Here is a 16,180-nt window from a genome sequence, read left to right as displayed (position 1 = left end):
TGTTTCATGCTTGGATGAAAAACAAGGAAGGAAAGAAAGGATTTAGAGGGAAATGAATGCTATATTAGCATTTGTGATCCTCAAACAGTTGGACTTGGACTTCCCCTTGACTAGACAGCCGTGGTCCAGTCAAGTGCAAAACCAAAGAAAATGGCACAGGTCAACTCAAATTGATGCTGGACGAAGCCAGGGATTTATGGTGACCTATTCTTTTAGGGAAACAGGTCTTAAAGAAGAGGGGTTGAGTGGGTTGCTGGAATCCCCTCGCTGATTCTGCAGCAACAGCCAGGCATAGAAATAAAGGGGGGGGGGGGGATGATTGGGTGCTCGGGTGGCTAAGAGCGTCTTTGAAAAAGCATCTGCGTCCCAGTGAGTCGCCACAAAAGACCAGCCCTGCCTGAGTGGCCGTCTTTCTTAAAGGGGGGGGGGGGGGGGGATCTTTGCTTTCTTCCCACTGTCTGCATGCTATCTTATCGCTCCCTTACTCCGCTGTTTATTTCGTCCGACTGTTTTTTCTCATTTACCCTCTCCATGCGGATTTTTATGAACACCATTCTCCCCAAAGTCTCCCCTTTGTTCCGTTCCTTTTTCTTTCTCCCTCTCCTCATCCACTCTCCTGGTTTTCAGGGTGTTAATGGCTAACATCAACCACGGTTGTCGAACCATCAAAGAAGCCTTGCTGCTACCACCTAGAAATAAGCCCCTTCGTTGTGTCAATGTTTGTACGCCAACTCAGCGGGTCACAAAATGCTTAGCACTGCAGGGGGTTCTGTGGGCTCATAAAAGTGTGAGAAAGAGAAAGAAAATGAGAGAATGCGGGTGGAAATTAGGATGACATCGTGTGGGAGAATGGGGATGAAAGACAGACTGAAAAAAGGATAATTGCCACCTTGAGCATACATCTATTTATGCATGGTTCGTGCAAATTTTACAACATGTCATCAATGGCGGGAGGCAAAATCTAACCCTGCAGTTAGCATTCTTTAATTTCTGTTTAGTATTTCAGATGATTTGATTCTTTCTGTTTTGACCTTGCTACCATGGAAAGAAGTGGAAGTGGTTTTACTGACACGGTAGACCTTTATTAAAGCAGCTGCACGAGGGGTTCAAATCTTTGCCATTGTGGGAATGTACAGCTGCAGAGTTTGTCATTTATAGGTTCAAATTGGATTCAAGCACAAGGGCATTTACACCGACAACCAACGCGATGTCGACCAAACCCATAGTTGGTTGGGAAGTATTTTTGACGACCATTTTACTACAACAGGTTTTAAGTTGTGGAAAGACACTGGCAGCTACAGCACATTGGTTTTCTGGGCCAGTGGGAGCACATATTCATCTGGAAAAGTTAGTGAGTCACACCGGGGGAGAGTCAGAGAAACAGAGCGGGAGAGAATTAGCACTCACCTGGATCAGTGTCAGGTCCTCCAGATTGAGCCTGAAGAGGTGATTCCTGTATAAAAAAAAAAAAAAGAAGCGAAGAATAAGGAAAGCGTGTGTGAGCTGATGGGGGCATTTGCTAAAATAATAACCCTGGAAAAGGACGTGAGGATCTACAGCATCTTTGTTCAGAAGGACAACGCTCTGTGCAGTTTGTATCTGTGTTCTCTCTCCCTCTAGTTCTTTCATCTTCACTTCACTACCCATCGTGCCAACCGTACAAAGAGATTTCTAACTCCAAAAAGGGAGCAACTGCTGGAATAGGTTAGGAGTATGGTTCAGAGGATGTTCTCAAAACCAACAAATATTCCACTGTGTCAGTAATGTTAGAAATGTACTGCTGTGACACAACCAAACTCAGTTTATTCAAATTATGTAAACTGATGAGGCAGAATCAGAGATACCATCTTGATCTTCCTTGAAAATAAACCTGCTGCCAACATTATCACAATGCAACTCCAACATTTCAGTCAAAGTATTGCTGTGTCCTGCAGACGCTAATTTAGCTTCCAAAAAGCTAACCTCAAACAAAGTTTAGGACAGACTGAACCTGAGCCCACTCATTAGGCATCATTAGGGGCAGTTTATCAGATTTTGTGCAGCTCTCCTGGATTGCAAAATAATATTTTGTACTCCATGAAAAAGGCCCGAAAATAAACTTTTAAAAATGCAGTTCAAATCAAAACAATAATGTTTCTTAAACTTTTAATGTTAAACCCACATAGAGATTAAAGGAGCCTTGCCACTGACAGCACAAGATGTTGTTAGTTTATTTGAGGCACCTAATGTATACAAACTAAAATCTAGTGATTGGATTCATTGCAAAAATGAATGAACCTCTAGTTTTATTCATGTCAATATGAAGAGGAAAAAAAGAGACGAATGTTTAAAGGTTTTACAGTGTGCTCCTTTCACTCGGCCTTTGTGTGAATTGGTCAAATGGAGTAAAGAAAATAGAAAAATCAAAGCTTTGTAGCAATAACTTACTCTTATAAACGTCTATACAGGGGCGCCGGTAGCCTAGTGGTAAGTGTGTGAGCCCCATGTACGGAGCAACGGTTCAAATTCCACCTGGGAATCCTTTCTCGAATGTCGTTCCCCACTCTCTCGCTCCTCTATTTCTGACTCTTTCAACTGTCCTGTCTCTAAATAAAGGCATAAAAATGCCCAAAGATAAATATTTTTTCCCTAAGCAACATTAGGTTGCTACGGCTACCCTCTCAAGAACATTTTGAATATTGACTTATAATGTTTCAGGCTGTCTCCTAAACCAATAACTTCACTTCCGTTTTAACTAGACTCTGTAGGTTTGTTTCATAAGCCGATCCCGATCCAAGCACACTGTCTGTCCATGCCACTAGAAAGAGAAAATGATCTTCAACATTTAGAAAGTTAAGTGCAATCTCACAGCAAGAAAACAAAAACCTTGAGTGAGAGAGAGTTACCTGAAAGATTCCTACTGCACAGCTTAAAAACTATTACGCAGTCAGAGATTGTGCATTAGCTCTAACAATAACCCATAATGTGTTTTTCTTTCACAACAGCAATCATTTTAAAGAGCATGTATTGTTTTTTCATAAAGTAGACGAGTAATTTTCAGAGTGAAAATCTTCCAAGCATCTTAACACACACACACATGCGCGCACACACACACATACACTTGCAGAGATCTATCAGTCTCCTGAAGAGTGGCAATCAGCCAGGTCTCGGTGCGGCCTCAGCCCTCTGTTTTACTGTATTGATATTTGCATCGATCCCCCTTTCCTTCCATTATCACTCATACTTCTAACGCAGCCCGCAGCCATCCATTCAGCCACATCGCCTTTCACAGTTAGGCATTCGACAGCCTGACAGAGAACTAAATCTCTTATTTGATTTTTTGGAGAGCTCCAAATACCATGTGTTGATGGGATTTGCAGCGTTGTAGTTTGAAATGAAAGACTGTCCGATTTTTCTTTCTGTTAATGTCTTTAATATCTTATATTCAATTTGGCCATCTTTCCATCAGTTTCAGTGTAAATTTACTCACCTCATCACCCCTCCTCATATACACTCTTTCTCTGATTAGCCTTTTCCATCTTAGTTCCCGCGGTGCATTAGATAATTCCCTGGGCTCTCTTTGTTTCTGTTTGTTTTGCTGCTCTCCTTCCTGCTGGCTCCTCTGTTATCTCCTGTTCAACGTTTTAGTGGGTGTTTCAGTCTATTGACATCTAAGCCATTAAGTGAAGAGCAGAGCACACTTCATCTGCTTTCAGCCAGAGACTCACACCACTGGAATAAATATATATATATATATACACACACACACACACACCCAATTCTTCTGCACACACATTTAAGAACATGTTTTATCACATGTAGTGGTTAGAAATTGCAAAAACAGCCTTTGTATTGTTTATCACATAATGTGTGTGTGTGTATGTGTATGTGTGTGTTTCTTTGCAGAGAGAAACTGCAAACACACACGCACACATTCAGGCAAACTTGGCTGTGCTTGACAAAGACAATGGACTTGGAAACAATTAAAGCCATTTTTCTCTGGCGTTCTAAGACATCTTTAGACAAACAGATCATTACTCATGCTTTGCTCCAAAAAACCTTGAAAAATGAGAAATGAAGGACGAGAAACAGGCAACAAAAGAAAGAGACAGGAGGCAGGGAGAAAAAGTGAGGCAGATAGCGAGAGCGAGAGAGAGAGAGAGAGAGAGAAAAACAAATTCAGGTTACCTGGCACCCACGATCAGTTCGTTCTGGCCGGGGTCAAAGGTCAGCTGTGAGTAATCCACCGTGCCCTCGGCCTTGAACCTGAAGATCCACGGCTCCATCTCTGAAAAAGACACCACAGGAAATAACTACAGTGAGCCAATCAGAGAGGAGAGTTGATGGCTGCAGAAGACAGCTGTGTTGACGAATGTGCTGCATTCAAAGGGCTGCTGTAACTTCTGAACGACACGGGTTAGGACTTCATCAGATTCATTTCTTCACACATTCCGTTCATAACTGTGACGTCAACATTAATGGCATTATTTTGCAAAACAGTGAGTCAAAATCGGTCGAAGGTTTGAAGCCAGAAAAACACATTTTAACTGAACGTTGTCAACACAAGGCAGAAGACGTTTTTCAGACTATAATTGAGATATTGGTGTATTGTTTCAGGGAAGAACTGTTACATACTTGCAGGTGTTTTGACACCAGAGGTATTGGGTTGATAAAAAAATAATGAGCTTTCAACACACTAAAGCGAACATCTAGTTTAGATCCAAAAGAGTTGAAATTAACCTCTGACACTTACCGCAATCTTATAACGATACTTATACCACAGGATTGATTTTTTTTTGCAGGCTATAGTACCGCATCATATTCTTGCTCCCCTTTGGTGACATCATCTGTCATGACAGCCCCCGTTTCCACTGTTACACCAACAATGTCCAGCTTTACATCTTCACAAATTCCATCACCACAGCAACCCACTCCCACTGCCTCACTGAATCCAAAACCTGGGTGTTCGTACCAATTTCCTCACACTGCACAATAACAAATCTGACATGATAATCATCGGCCCCAAATCCTTCACCAAATCCACTCACGACTCCAGCAACTTTTCCTTTGACAAAAACGTCACCAAGCTCACTAAAACTAGCCTTCTTCCATTTTAAAAACATACCACGCCTCCGCCCATTACTCCCATTCTCTTCTGCTGAAACACTTCATCCATGCCTTAATCACAGTCAGACTGCAATAGCATTCTTTACAGCACATCATCCAAAGTACATCCAGAAATCTGTTGCCCTCCTGCTCACCAACACCCGCTCCTTTGACCACATAACCACTGTCCTTCAAAATCTCTACTGGCCTCCTGTCCATAACTGTATCCAGTAGAGCTCGGGGGGTGAAATGTAAATTGATATGAATTTAGTAATTTAAGATATTTTTCCACTTTTTTAAAATCCCAAACATTTAATTTCATTCTGTAAAAGCTGTAGTTATAAATGCCTCGGGGGTTATTGGCCATTGTTGACTATTGAAAAAGTGTAATTTATTTAAAATCACACTTACTTTGCAAAATTGTCAAGTCATTTCACCCCTGACAGAAATCAAATAAATGCCCTCTTACTGACAGAAATGAAGAGTAGATGTTTGGAGCTGTCCTTGGCTGATGAGGTCATTCATGTAAAGATAAATGTGCACGACGTACTGTATCAAAGCACTTTTTTACTTTACTGCTTCCTAGCACCTTAGAGACCGAAGACATTCAGTTTCAAGTACAGTCCTCTGATTTCTTCAAACCATTCACTTCTGGTGATTGACCACTTCCATGTTAATGTATACCCTGACTGGACCATAAAGAGCGATGATATTTGACTTTTTATGGAACTTGACCTTGTTCAGCGGTGAATAAAGAGATTTAAGCGAGGGCTATTCCAGACAGACACTGACATCTTATCCTTAACATGCCTGTTCTTATGGCGCCCGACCCATTAACCTCTGACCAATCGAATCCCAGGCCCCTGGGTGGTTGCTGAGCGATGAGGACGGTGTGTCTAGCGTCTGGTTACCCGATAGGTTTAGTAGAGGGTGGTCAATCTGTCATCATTTCTGTGTTTTCTCTCCAGTCATAATAATCTTTACTGTACAGAAAGGTCAGATTACATATGATGTGATAGATTTTCTTTCTAAATAGTTGAAAATGAGTCTCTTATAGTAAAGTGTAAGGCTGAGTTTGCAGCAGTGGATGCTACAGTAATTCAGAAACCTTTATCCCAAAGGTTTTTAGCGAATTCCAGATTACATTTATTTTTTTAAAGCAGCTTCTTTAATTTACCAAGGGAGCTTTCCATCAGGGCCGGAACAGAGGGAGAGGACAGCTCGAATATCCTCCTTAAAAACACATTATCTGCTTCTTTAGGCGCACCTGTCAGACACTGTTTTAAAAAGAAATGAAAGCAAGCTCTCCCTTCACTGCATCAAAAGCGAGCACTTTGAGATTCTGGAGCAAACGTCGGATTTTTGATGGTTTCCAAACAAGGACAAACAAGAGAAAAAAAAAACGGGAGCTTCCAAGGAACATCTGCCTCCGCCAGCTCACGCAATGGGATCAAACTCTGTCTCTCCTAACAAAACAATATCATCTGCAACGAGACAGAGCCACCGTATGCAAAGATGTTTTCACTAGTTTCGCTTTCAAGTCTCCGGTGACGACTACAACAGCACCGCAAGACGAAGAAAAAAAAAGGCATCACGCGTCTGGTTTCACAGCACAAATACATTTTCATTAGCCGCGGTGAAAATAAATATAGTGGAGATCACGGCCAACTTCACCCGAAAGAATTCATTTTGCTTAATGGCTGCTGCTCTGCCTACACTGGAGGGAGACACAAAGTTTCGGATGTGTCAATCCTCTGGCTCCACTGGGCTTGTTTTTCACGGCATCAAGAGGATCCCCTGCATACCAATGTAGCTGTGACACCCCCTGGGGGAAGACAGCGCTTGACGAACCCCGGCTTCTCCCCATAAATCTCCCTGACTCACCAAGGGAGGCTCGCTAACGGGGTGATGGAGAGTGTGTGAGTGCGTGTGTGCCTGGATGTGTGTGTGTGTGTGTGTGTGTGTGTGTGTGTGTGTAAGGCAAAAAAGAAAGGATATTTGTTCGAGTGTGCAAAAAGGGGGCAAAAGGTTTTAATTGAACACAACAGCACTCATAGGATTTATGGCCATTTGTGACAAGGCCAAGGCCCATTCATAAACATTCATAACCAGTGTGGATTGGCCCTCCCAAGGCTCTGGAGCTCAATAAAAGGAGAGCCACAAAGTCAAACTCATGGGGGTTTAAAAGATCATAGTCAGGGAAGCAAAGCTGTGGCACACTTGGAGATAGAGATACAAAAGAACAACACTGCAGGATACCGGGGTTAACTTCACTTTGGAGACTAATCACTCTGATCTGAACTCTGATCTGGGTTGCGATATTTATTTGTTTTTACGGATGGGCTGTAATAGCTAATTTTAATGGCACCGAGGGAGATTTTTATAACCCCATAAAATAAACCTTATCGTTAAGCCGGCAGAAAAGGAAACAGCTAATAAACAGATCCTTTTCCCCCCATCCTGCCTTCTTGATTTCAGGGCTGCTTTGCATGTAACATGGGTTCATAATGGCTTCACTTTAAATGCATGTGATAATGTAATCACATCACCACTGCTTTTGTACAGCAGCTGCATGAATCAGGGGATTGGCGGCCGATGAAAGGAAGGCGTAATCACACAGGCGGAAACACGCGCGGAGACTCGCCACACACACAGATCGGGGTGAAAATTCAGAAAGCAGCCAGGGCTGCATGCCAACATGTAAAACACACGCTTACACACCCCTCCCCCTTAACACTGGTCCCATCTTTATCCTCTTAACCCCTGCTTTCCTTCTCCTCAAAATAGAACAGGCCCCTTCACTCAAACCCCATTTTGTTATTCCTCACTCTGACACGGAGTGGTTGACACAAAGACAAAATGACAGGATGTATAAATATTTACACCCCGCATGAGAGGCCACGCCAATCTTCGGCCTGCCAGCGTTCAAAATTTCAAGCGCTCCACGGCACTGCCAGACCGGCAACGACGGCAACATGTGGAAGTCATTCAGAAACATGAATGGTTTTTCTGTGCAAATCGAGTGTGGCAGCAGGCGCTCACATAAATGAAGAGCCAATTCGCTTTAAATGGGGCCCTGTGGTACTGGGCAGCAGAAGAATGGCAACTATTTGGTCAAGTTGGTGTGTGAGGAAACCATTTGGCTGAGCGGTGGAAAAAAAACAAACACCTGCTCAGTTTGAAAAGACAAGGTCAGTTAAGACATTTCATTTGTGGTTTTTTTTTTGTGCTTGAAGGTTTTCTTCCGATCATGTTATTCTGAGCAAGAAAAACAAGAATTGTTCAATAAAACTCCTACAACTCAAATGTTGGGTTCTGTTCTGTGTCCTCGGGGCAGCAAGTGAATCATGCAAAACAAACCACTGTGAAGCCTCAAAGAAGAGAGCAATAAATTATTTAAATCTAATATGTATTTAGGAGCACAGCCGCTTGGTTCCAGGGATGCAGAAGAAGAGCCAACTCTTTTACAAGATGACCAAATCTCTTCAGAGCACTTGACTATGGAGAGACGTGTAGGGAAATATGTGGGACTTTTATAGCGGAGGGTGAAATGAACGACATACAACTCCTAAAATGTGCAGGGGCCTTCTTCATGACATCTGCAGTGAGTGATCCATTCAAATTAAACAAGACAAGAACATAGCTGACCTTTGGGCATGAACAGAGTGGAGTTAATGTTTTTGAATTGACGCTCTGACGACCTCAGAGGGGGCTTAAATCAACAAGAATCACTCCCAATGGACCAATTAAAAGATCTCTGATTCACTGCCATTGAGCCCGTTGCATTTATAAATGCTATTTGCCTATTTGTTTGTTTCTCTGCTTTAACTCGCCCCTCTCTCTCTCTAACGATGTGTAAGCCGTTCAGGGATGATAAAAGCTGTGCTCAGTCTGTGGCTGTAAAACCAGTCTGCCGGTTCCACTCCTCAGAGACGTGGCCCTCAGCTTGGCCTGTGAAGGCATTGTTTACACCACAGTTTATAACCTTTAAAAGCCTTCAAGCCTACACCCAGGAACACTTGTTAAATACAACACTTTATTAATGCAGTTCATCTCAAGGGGCTTTGAGCTACAATAACATTACAAAAGCTTGGCGGAAAAAATTTATTTGCCAAAACATATCCTTTGCAAGCACCAGGAAGAAGTCTTTCAACGCCCCTCCTCAGATAATTTTATAAATGACACATTTAAATTGGAGGTCTGCTAATGTTAAGTTCAGATCTGTTTTCATGAAAGTATAGCACGTGTACCTTCGAGTAAACATTTTGAATATAGCTCCGGAATCGTACAGTGTACTTTTTTTTCTCCAACCCTCCATTTCTCAAGCAGAAAGCGGTCTTTAGACGATAGCGTCCTCGCACCACAGTAGCAGTTCTGTCAGCCAAGTGTTGTGCCAAAGTCAGAAAACCACCATCCCCAGTGGGGTCAGACCCATGTGAGGCACACCCATCCACAGACAGGCCACAATCACACAGAGGACAAAAAAAACTGCTGTCACTGACACACATAGACAGACCTTGACCTTGGGCTTTTCATGACAGGTCATCATAACCACTCTTCTATTGTTTATCTGCTTTTTCTACCCAGAAAGCTGAGGCTGCAGCTCAAACTGTACGGGTGGATCTAGCAACTGAAGAAAAAGCATTTTTACTACCCACCTTCCCCCGTGACTCCAACTAAGAAATCTGAGTAATGTTTTTCAACCTCATATTTGAGAAACTAGCACCACAAAACATATTTTTTACATATTTAATCCATGAATAAACTGTCATGTACTATCAGGAATTTCCAGCTTGTTCAAAACTGGCAAAAATGTCTATACAACCCACAAAAGCCAGCAGATTGAGAAATGTCTTTCTGGTTGTTTTTAATATCTGCCAAAACGTCTACCACACTGTGTCTAACAAAGGGATTTACAGCACAGGCACCAGAAGTGCCACCTGTTTCAATTTTCAAGGATAGAGGTTGAGTGTGACAGGTACATTCGACTTAAAAGTTAAGTCATTTGATTTAAAAGGAGGTGGGATGAAATTTCGGTACGGTAAACCCTGAGCTTGCTTGCATTTCCACAGCCAACAGTACCCTTATTTGGTAAGCAGAGTGTAAGCCAGATGGAGAAAGCTGCTTCAGCTATGAAATAGTGTGACACCACAGCAGCCCAACACAGTGAAGCCCGCTACTAATTAAATTCAAGGAAGAATAAGAACAGGGACACAGTAAACAAGGGACCCTTTAGAGTCGGATCGGTACCCTTGGAACCCCAACAGAAGGGTAACAAAAAAGTAGGACGGTACGGACCCATTATTATTGTACCATTCCAAACTTTTGACAGGGCAAACGCCAGTAAATGGGTACCGTGCCGAACCGAACTGACCACTTGGTGCGAAAAGGGCTAAGGTAGCTACAGTAAGCAGCTGGTTAGTTTAGATTACCATAAAAACAGTCACTGGACAGCTAACTTGTCTTAATGGGTGAAGAAACTATGATCAGAAAAAGTGGTTTCAATGTTGAAAAGTGACTTTTAAATGTCCCAGTGGACATATAAAGCTGCTTCTGGACAGAGTCAATCTGCTGCTTCCCTATTCGTCCACTCTCATTGCTAAGCTTACCTTACCATTTGCTTTCTGTTGCTATATAAATTAATCAAACTAAAAAAAAGTTGTTTAAGATATTCTGATCTAACTCTTTGCAAGACGTAAACAAGTGTATCCATTAAAATGTCAAACTGTTTCTTTGATCAATTGTACATTTAGGCTTTTATGTAGCTGGTTGATTAGACTGAGAATCGTAATGTATCTCTGTGTATGTCCAACAGGATCACGTTCGCCTGAGTAGAGTGGGAGTGTTGTGCTGATGTGATCCACAGGGGTATGTTGAATGTGTTTGTAATGCTCCCAGCTCTGCTGAAGCCAGAAGCCATGGCAGCCACGCTCTGCACATTCTCAACAACCAGGGATTACACTACATTACATGGAGTACAATGACTCACAAAAGACAATGATAATAGGGTTAAAGAGAGGTTTCTCTTCCCTTTCACACTGTTTGCGTGTGTACATTTGGTGCATTAGGTATATGTGTGGAACATTTTGTCATGACTCAGCCTTTCTTGCGTTTGCTGCAAAAAATCTGAGGCTGTAATTTGACAGTCTCTGGAAAGAAAAAGTCTGTTTACTGCACTACGAGGAACAATGGGGTGTGTTTTTTTTAACCGCATAAAGACTATAATCAAAACATGAAAGGATAGTTATTAAAATCTGAGCAAAATACAACTGTGAAGGCAAAGATTAATGGACGTCTTCTTGAAATCATGGGAATTAGCAGCTGCTCTGCAATGATGTCTCAGAGAAGGTATAAATAAGATGGGGGGGTAAGTAAACAAAGGGAGATGGTAAAATCTGTGTCTTCAAGGAAACGAAACCTGCAGGCATGAAAGTCTGCAGAGCTTTAGCACTTCAATAGCAGGCTTACAAAAGATGATAGCTTTTAAGCTTGTGAGTTTAAGACGCTGTTGGTTAACTTTTAGGGGCAAACAGATTTGACAAACCAAGAAACTTACATGCATACTATAAATGGTTTGAACTTGCATAGTGCTAATCTAATCTTCTGACCATGTCACACCTACCCATTCACTCCCATTCCCACATTAATGGCAGAGGATGCTTTGTAAAGTGACCATCAGAAGTAACTAGCCCCATTCATACACACCTGTACGTCGCCAATGAAGCAGCGGGAGCAAATCAGGGTTAAGTGTTTTGCCCAAGGACACATCGGACGTGTTGCTGCAGGAGCCGGATGATCGACCCACCAACCTTCCAGTTGCGACGACCAACTCTACCAACTGAGCCACAGCCACTGTTACTGCGCCTGTGCAATATCATTTGATGAACACTAACTCGTCCTTTTAAAAGTTCCAGTGGCGATGTCTGCATTAACTTGACTGCCTCTTGTTCCCAATGTAACCCACAAAGAGAGAACAAAGCCTGACCTCCCATTAATATACAAAGGCAAACACTGAGGGCACGTCAGGATGCTTTTAATTTAGGATTAAACCTTTAAATGTCAACCCGGTTCTGACCATGTACAGTAACTCAAGACAGTGAAGCTGCCCATGAGCGCGACCTTGGGAAGTTTGAACTTCCTCTGAAGCGTGGAAATGTAGTAGTTGCATTTATTTCACTTCCCATGGGATACTGAGGCACAATTGTTTACTTCTGCACTCACCAGTGTAAATGAACTTCAAAATAACTCAAAAGAAAAAAGAAAACAACTAAGCATTTTTCATGTTCAAGCAACATCATCAATCTACATGCTTTATAGAAACAACACCGGGGCTTGAGGAAAAGGTCAGTGGAAGTTATTATATGGGAAGGTAACTTTAATGTGCATTAGTAGAAGCGGGAGAAAATAACTGTCCAATGAGTAAGTAGATTAGCAGCTCCATGCTGAAAACACCCTCAAGTTTCAGGTTGGTGGGATTCAAGGGATGATGTAGGGCTGCTCGACCTGAGTTAAATTTAGAAACAATCATTTAAAGACTGAAGCAAACCAAATAAAAACGTATAAGTGCCAAAACGACTGAGATACGCACAGGGTGAGAACATAAGTAAAAAAAAAAAATGTAGGGCCAGCTAACGTTCTGGCTGTTACCTCACAACATCTATTACTGTATATAATATATTATCAATAAATCTGCTGAAACACTTATGTAAGAGCCTCTGCCATCAAAAACCATCTTTCAGACAAAAGATACTGGCCCAGAGACAGCTAAGTGTCCGTTTCCTCTCTCTTTCTTTTCTCCTCTTCTGAACAGTCAGCTTTGTGTTGGTGAACCATGTCTGATTGCTAACTCTAATGCCAACCCTTTTTATTAACGCTTCTATATTTCAAAAAAGCATTAAGCCACAGGAGCTTAATGGGCCATTCTGGTGCATTAGAGAACACAAACGCAACGACCACAGCTGACCCACCGGCTGCTGGTTGATCTCCCTCGTGCAGAGAGCACAAGGCAGGAACATATCACGTTAGCCGGGCAGTTAGTCATCATCATTGCACTCAATTGGCCCAGAAGGGAAGGAGAGCCACCTCGGCTAACAATGGCATGCCAAAGACCGTGAATAAAGACAAAGAGGTTGGGAGAGGAAGGGTCGTAGAAGAAGAATCCTCGTGTCCTTGCACGGCAACAGTACTCAGTCCTTGCCAGCGTGTGGATCTTTTGGACACATGCAGCGACCTTGGTCTTTCTGGTCAATTTTGCCCTCGACAGAATCCTTTGTGATTATCTGACTGTGACTCCACTGGACTGAAAACAGCTCGATGACATTTTGCTGCTTCACAGAGGGTAGACAGAACCGCATTGATCGCTATTGATACTTTCTTTCGGCTAAGTTTTACAAGCATTTCATTACAGTTTAGCTGCTCAATAGTAATGTAAGATAAGGATAAGGGCAACGAAACCTGATGATTAAAATACTTTATCTAAAAGTGCAGACACCACAGTGAAAGAACGAGGAAAGTTGTGTCTGCTTTGAGTCTCGAGGGAAATAGCGAAAAGAAGAAATGGTAAAGGAAGGACTAAAGGAGGAGACACCGCACATTTTGGAGTTTACAGGGACTACTTACCTCTCAAAACTCTCTGTCACTAATAAAACAATGGTTTCTGTCCGCAGGAGAACAATCTTGGAACCCATTGACCGTGAACTTCTGAAGCCTCTGGAACAAACTACTAACTTTTCAGGGCTTCCAGTTTAGCCAGCAGTTAATGACAATAAGACTTCCTTTCCATTGTTTACAGCCCAACTAGCATCTTGAGAAAGTAATGATGTAGTTAGAGTTGAGAGACGACATCCTTAAGCGGGCTTTTGGCTTCACTTGAATCTCAGACTGGACTTTTTCTTGGGTACAATTAAAGAAATGCAGAAATAATAGTAGTTGGTTTAACTCAGGTGTAGTTCTCAAGCCAGCTTACGTTGCTAATTATACTAAAATATTTAAATCTCTAACTGATTGTTTAGTTTTTCTGCTGACCGCAAAGAAAAGGTTACTATACTTTAGATATTAAGCTAGTTAGCAAGCATGCTTATAATTACACCTTGCATCAGATCATTTAACACTTTTTCCATTCTTTCATTATTTTCATTCTTTTTTTTTTCTTAGTGATAAACTGACAGCACTTGTCTGAGACTGTTTTTGTCTCCTAGCAAGAGCAAACAGTCCACACATAATCCATATAAGGTCTACAATTCTAGTCTTGTGTGAAGGTAACGAGATATCAGTGAAGGTTAGAGTTAAAGACGGAGGAAGAAGAGAGAATAAGAATATAAATAACTACACACGGCATATAGTAAAGTTCACATAATAACGAAGGAAGAAAGAAAAGAGCGTGTGTGTGTGTGTGTGTGTGTGTGTGTGTGAGCGTGTGTGTGTGTGTGTGTGTGAGCGTGTGTGAGCGTGTGTGTGTGTGTGTGTGTGAGCGTGTGTGCGTGTGTGTGTGTGTGTGTGTGTGTGTGTGTGTGTGTGTGTGTGAGCGTTTGTGTGTGTGTGTGTGTGTGTGTGTGTGTGTGTGTGTGTGTGTGTGTGTGTGTGTGTGTGTGTGTGTGTGTATGTGTGTGCGTGTGCGTGTATGTGTGTGTGCGTGCGTGTGTGTGTGTGCAAGCGTGTGTGCGTGTGTGTGTGTGTGTGTCTGTGTGTGTGTGTGTGTGTGTGTGTGTGTGTGTGTGTTTGCTTGGACGGCTACCTGAGTGTGGGATGAGTGGGTGCTCCATCTTGTGACAGGGTGATTCGGGCAGCAGCACCGGCCCTCTCCTACTGGCCACGCCTCCAGGCCGCAGAACCAGCATGCACTGCAGCAGCAGCAGTGCATGCTGGGTAACAGGGCGTCCCATGGGGGCCTGGGCTTGGCTCACTTCTCCTCAGGCCTCAGGGGCCAAGAGCATTGGAGAGACTAACCTGAAAGGACAGAAAAGGATGGATTCATGTTTACACATGGACTTATTTCACACGAGTTCATAACCAAGGGTCCTAAAAACATGATTCAGTGTCGCACCTCTCTGCATCACCGAGGATTCACTGCAGGAGATGAAAAAAGCAGCTAAAGTAAATCTGTACAAGCAGGAAATAAGAGAAGAGCGAAGAAGACACAGTGTGGCAGATTGAGGGGAGAAAATTTTTTTTTCTGCAACACCAGCCTGTGTGATCCTCAATGACAGCTAAAATCCTCCCCACCTTTCACCTCTGACACCCTGAGCATGAATCAGACATGGCTCTGCATTCCCTCACACCTCTGATGTGTGTTTGTTATACAAACTTCTCTTGCATGCCTTTGTTTCCTCGGCAGAGGAGCAAAAGTTCAGCGTGTGCTGGGTCTGTTGCATTCATGTGCCATTCATTATTAAAAGTCTATTTGTTTATGGGCATGTGCGAGTGATATATGCACAGAGCTGCTCGACACAGCACTCCTCATGGGTGAATTAAATCCTATAGCTGCTGTAAATCTGACATGTTTTTATTCACAGCCGAACCCTCCAATTGCTGGATGTGATTATTATAAAATGCTCGCGGCAGCATCCCAGAGAGATCATTTGCTGGGAGCAAAACAAAGCAGCTTCTACATCTCAATTGTTTATGATTTCTTTTCTTCGTGGGGGTGAATTGATGAGCATTCGAGACCCTCTACATCATTACTTTTTAATCATTAATGTAATGCTATTACTAAGATGGATTCATGCTGTGCGCAACACAAGAATACGCCTCCCTGACTGTATAGCTCATTTTGAGCAGCGTGTGGTGTGTGAGTGAGCAGAGATACTGAATGTCTGAAAGCACAAGTAAGGGTAAGCATTTGCTTTGCTAATGTGTCATGAGGGAAAATGTATTCTGAAGCCAAACATGCGGAGCGGGCTTATTATTGTATTATATGCGAAACAGGCTTTTCATCTGCTGTCCAGTCAGAGGGGGAGAAATTGAGCTTTGTAGAACAGGAACAGAACAATCCTGCCTCCGTGACAGAGCTGATTTAGTGTGAACAGTTGGTTGCAAATAAGCAAAATCTATTAATATCATGTTTGTTGTGGGAACGGAGCAAAATATGGAAAAATCT

General features: G+C 42.5%; 1 protein-coding gene across 3 annotated transcripts in view; it reads right to left on the bottom strand.

Annotated features, from left to right (window-relative positions):
* sema5a (sema domain, seven thrombospondin repeats (type 1 and type 1-like), transmembrane domain (TM) and short cytoplasmic domain, (semaphorin) 5A) overlaps positions 1-16,180 on the bottom strand; it is a 127,373-nt gene that overhangs the window by 76,898 nt on the left and 34,295 nt on the right. For all 3 annotated transcript variants that reach the window (XR_002278352.3, XR_002278353.3, XM_020645593.3), the window contains exons 2-4: positions 14,819-15,030; positions 4,168-4,267; positions 1,408-1,453 (exon numbers count right to left, since the gene is read on the bottom strand). Coding sequence is in view for 1 of the 3 variants with exons in the window: in XM_020645593.3 (XP_020501249.1) it covers positions 1,408-1,453; positions 4,168-4,267; positions 14,819-14,966 (294 nt within the window). In the remaining 2 variants the exon portion in view is untranslated. The remainder of the gene's footprint in view (positions 1-1,407; positions 1,454-4,167; positions 4,268-14,818; positions 15,031-16,180) is intronic.

The sequence above is a fragment of the Labrus bergylta genome, chromosome 20, assembly GCF_963930695.1.
Source record: "Labrus bergylta chromosome 20, fLabBer1.1, whole genome shotgun sequence".
NCBI lineage: Eukaryota > Metazoa > Chordata > Actinopteri > Labriformes > Labridae > Labrus > Labrus bergylta.
The sequence above is the reverse complement of the archived record's forward strand: the minus strand, read 5'-3'. Positions and strand labels throughout refer to the sequence as shown.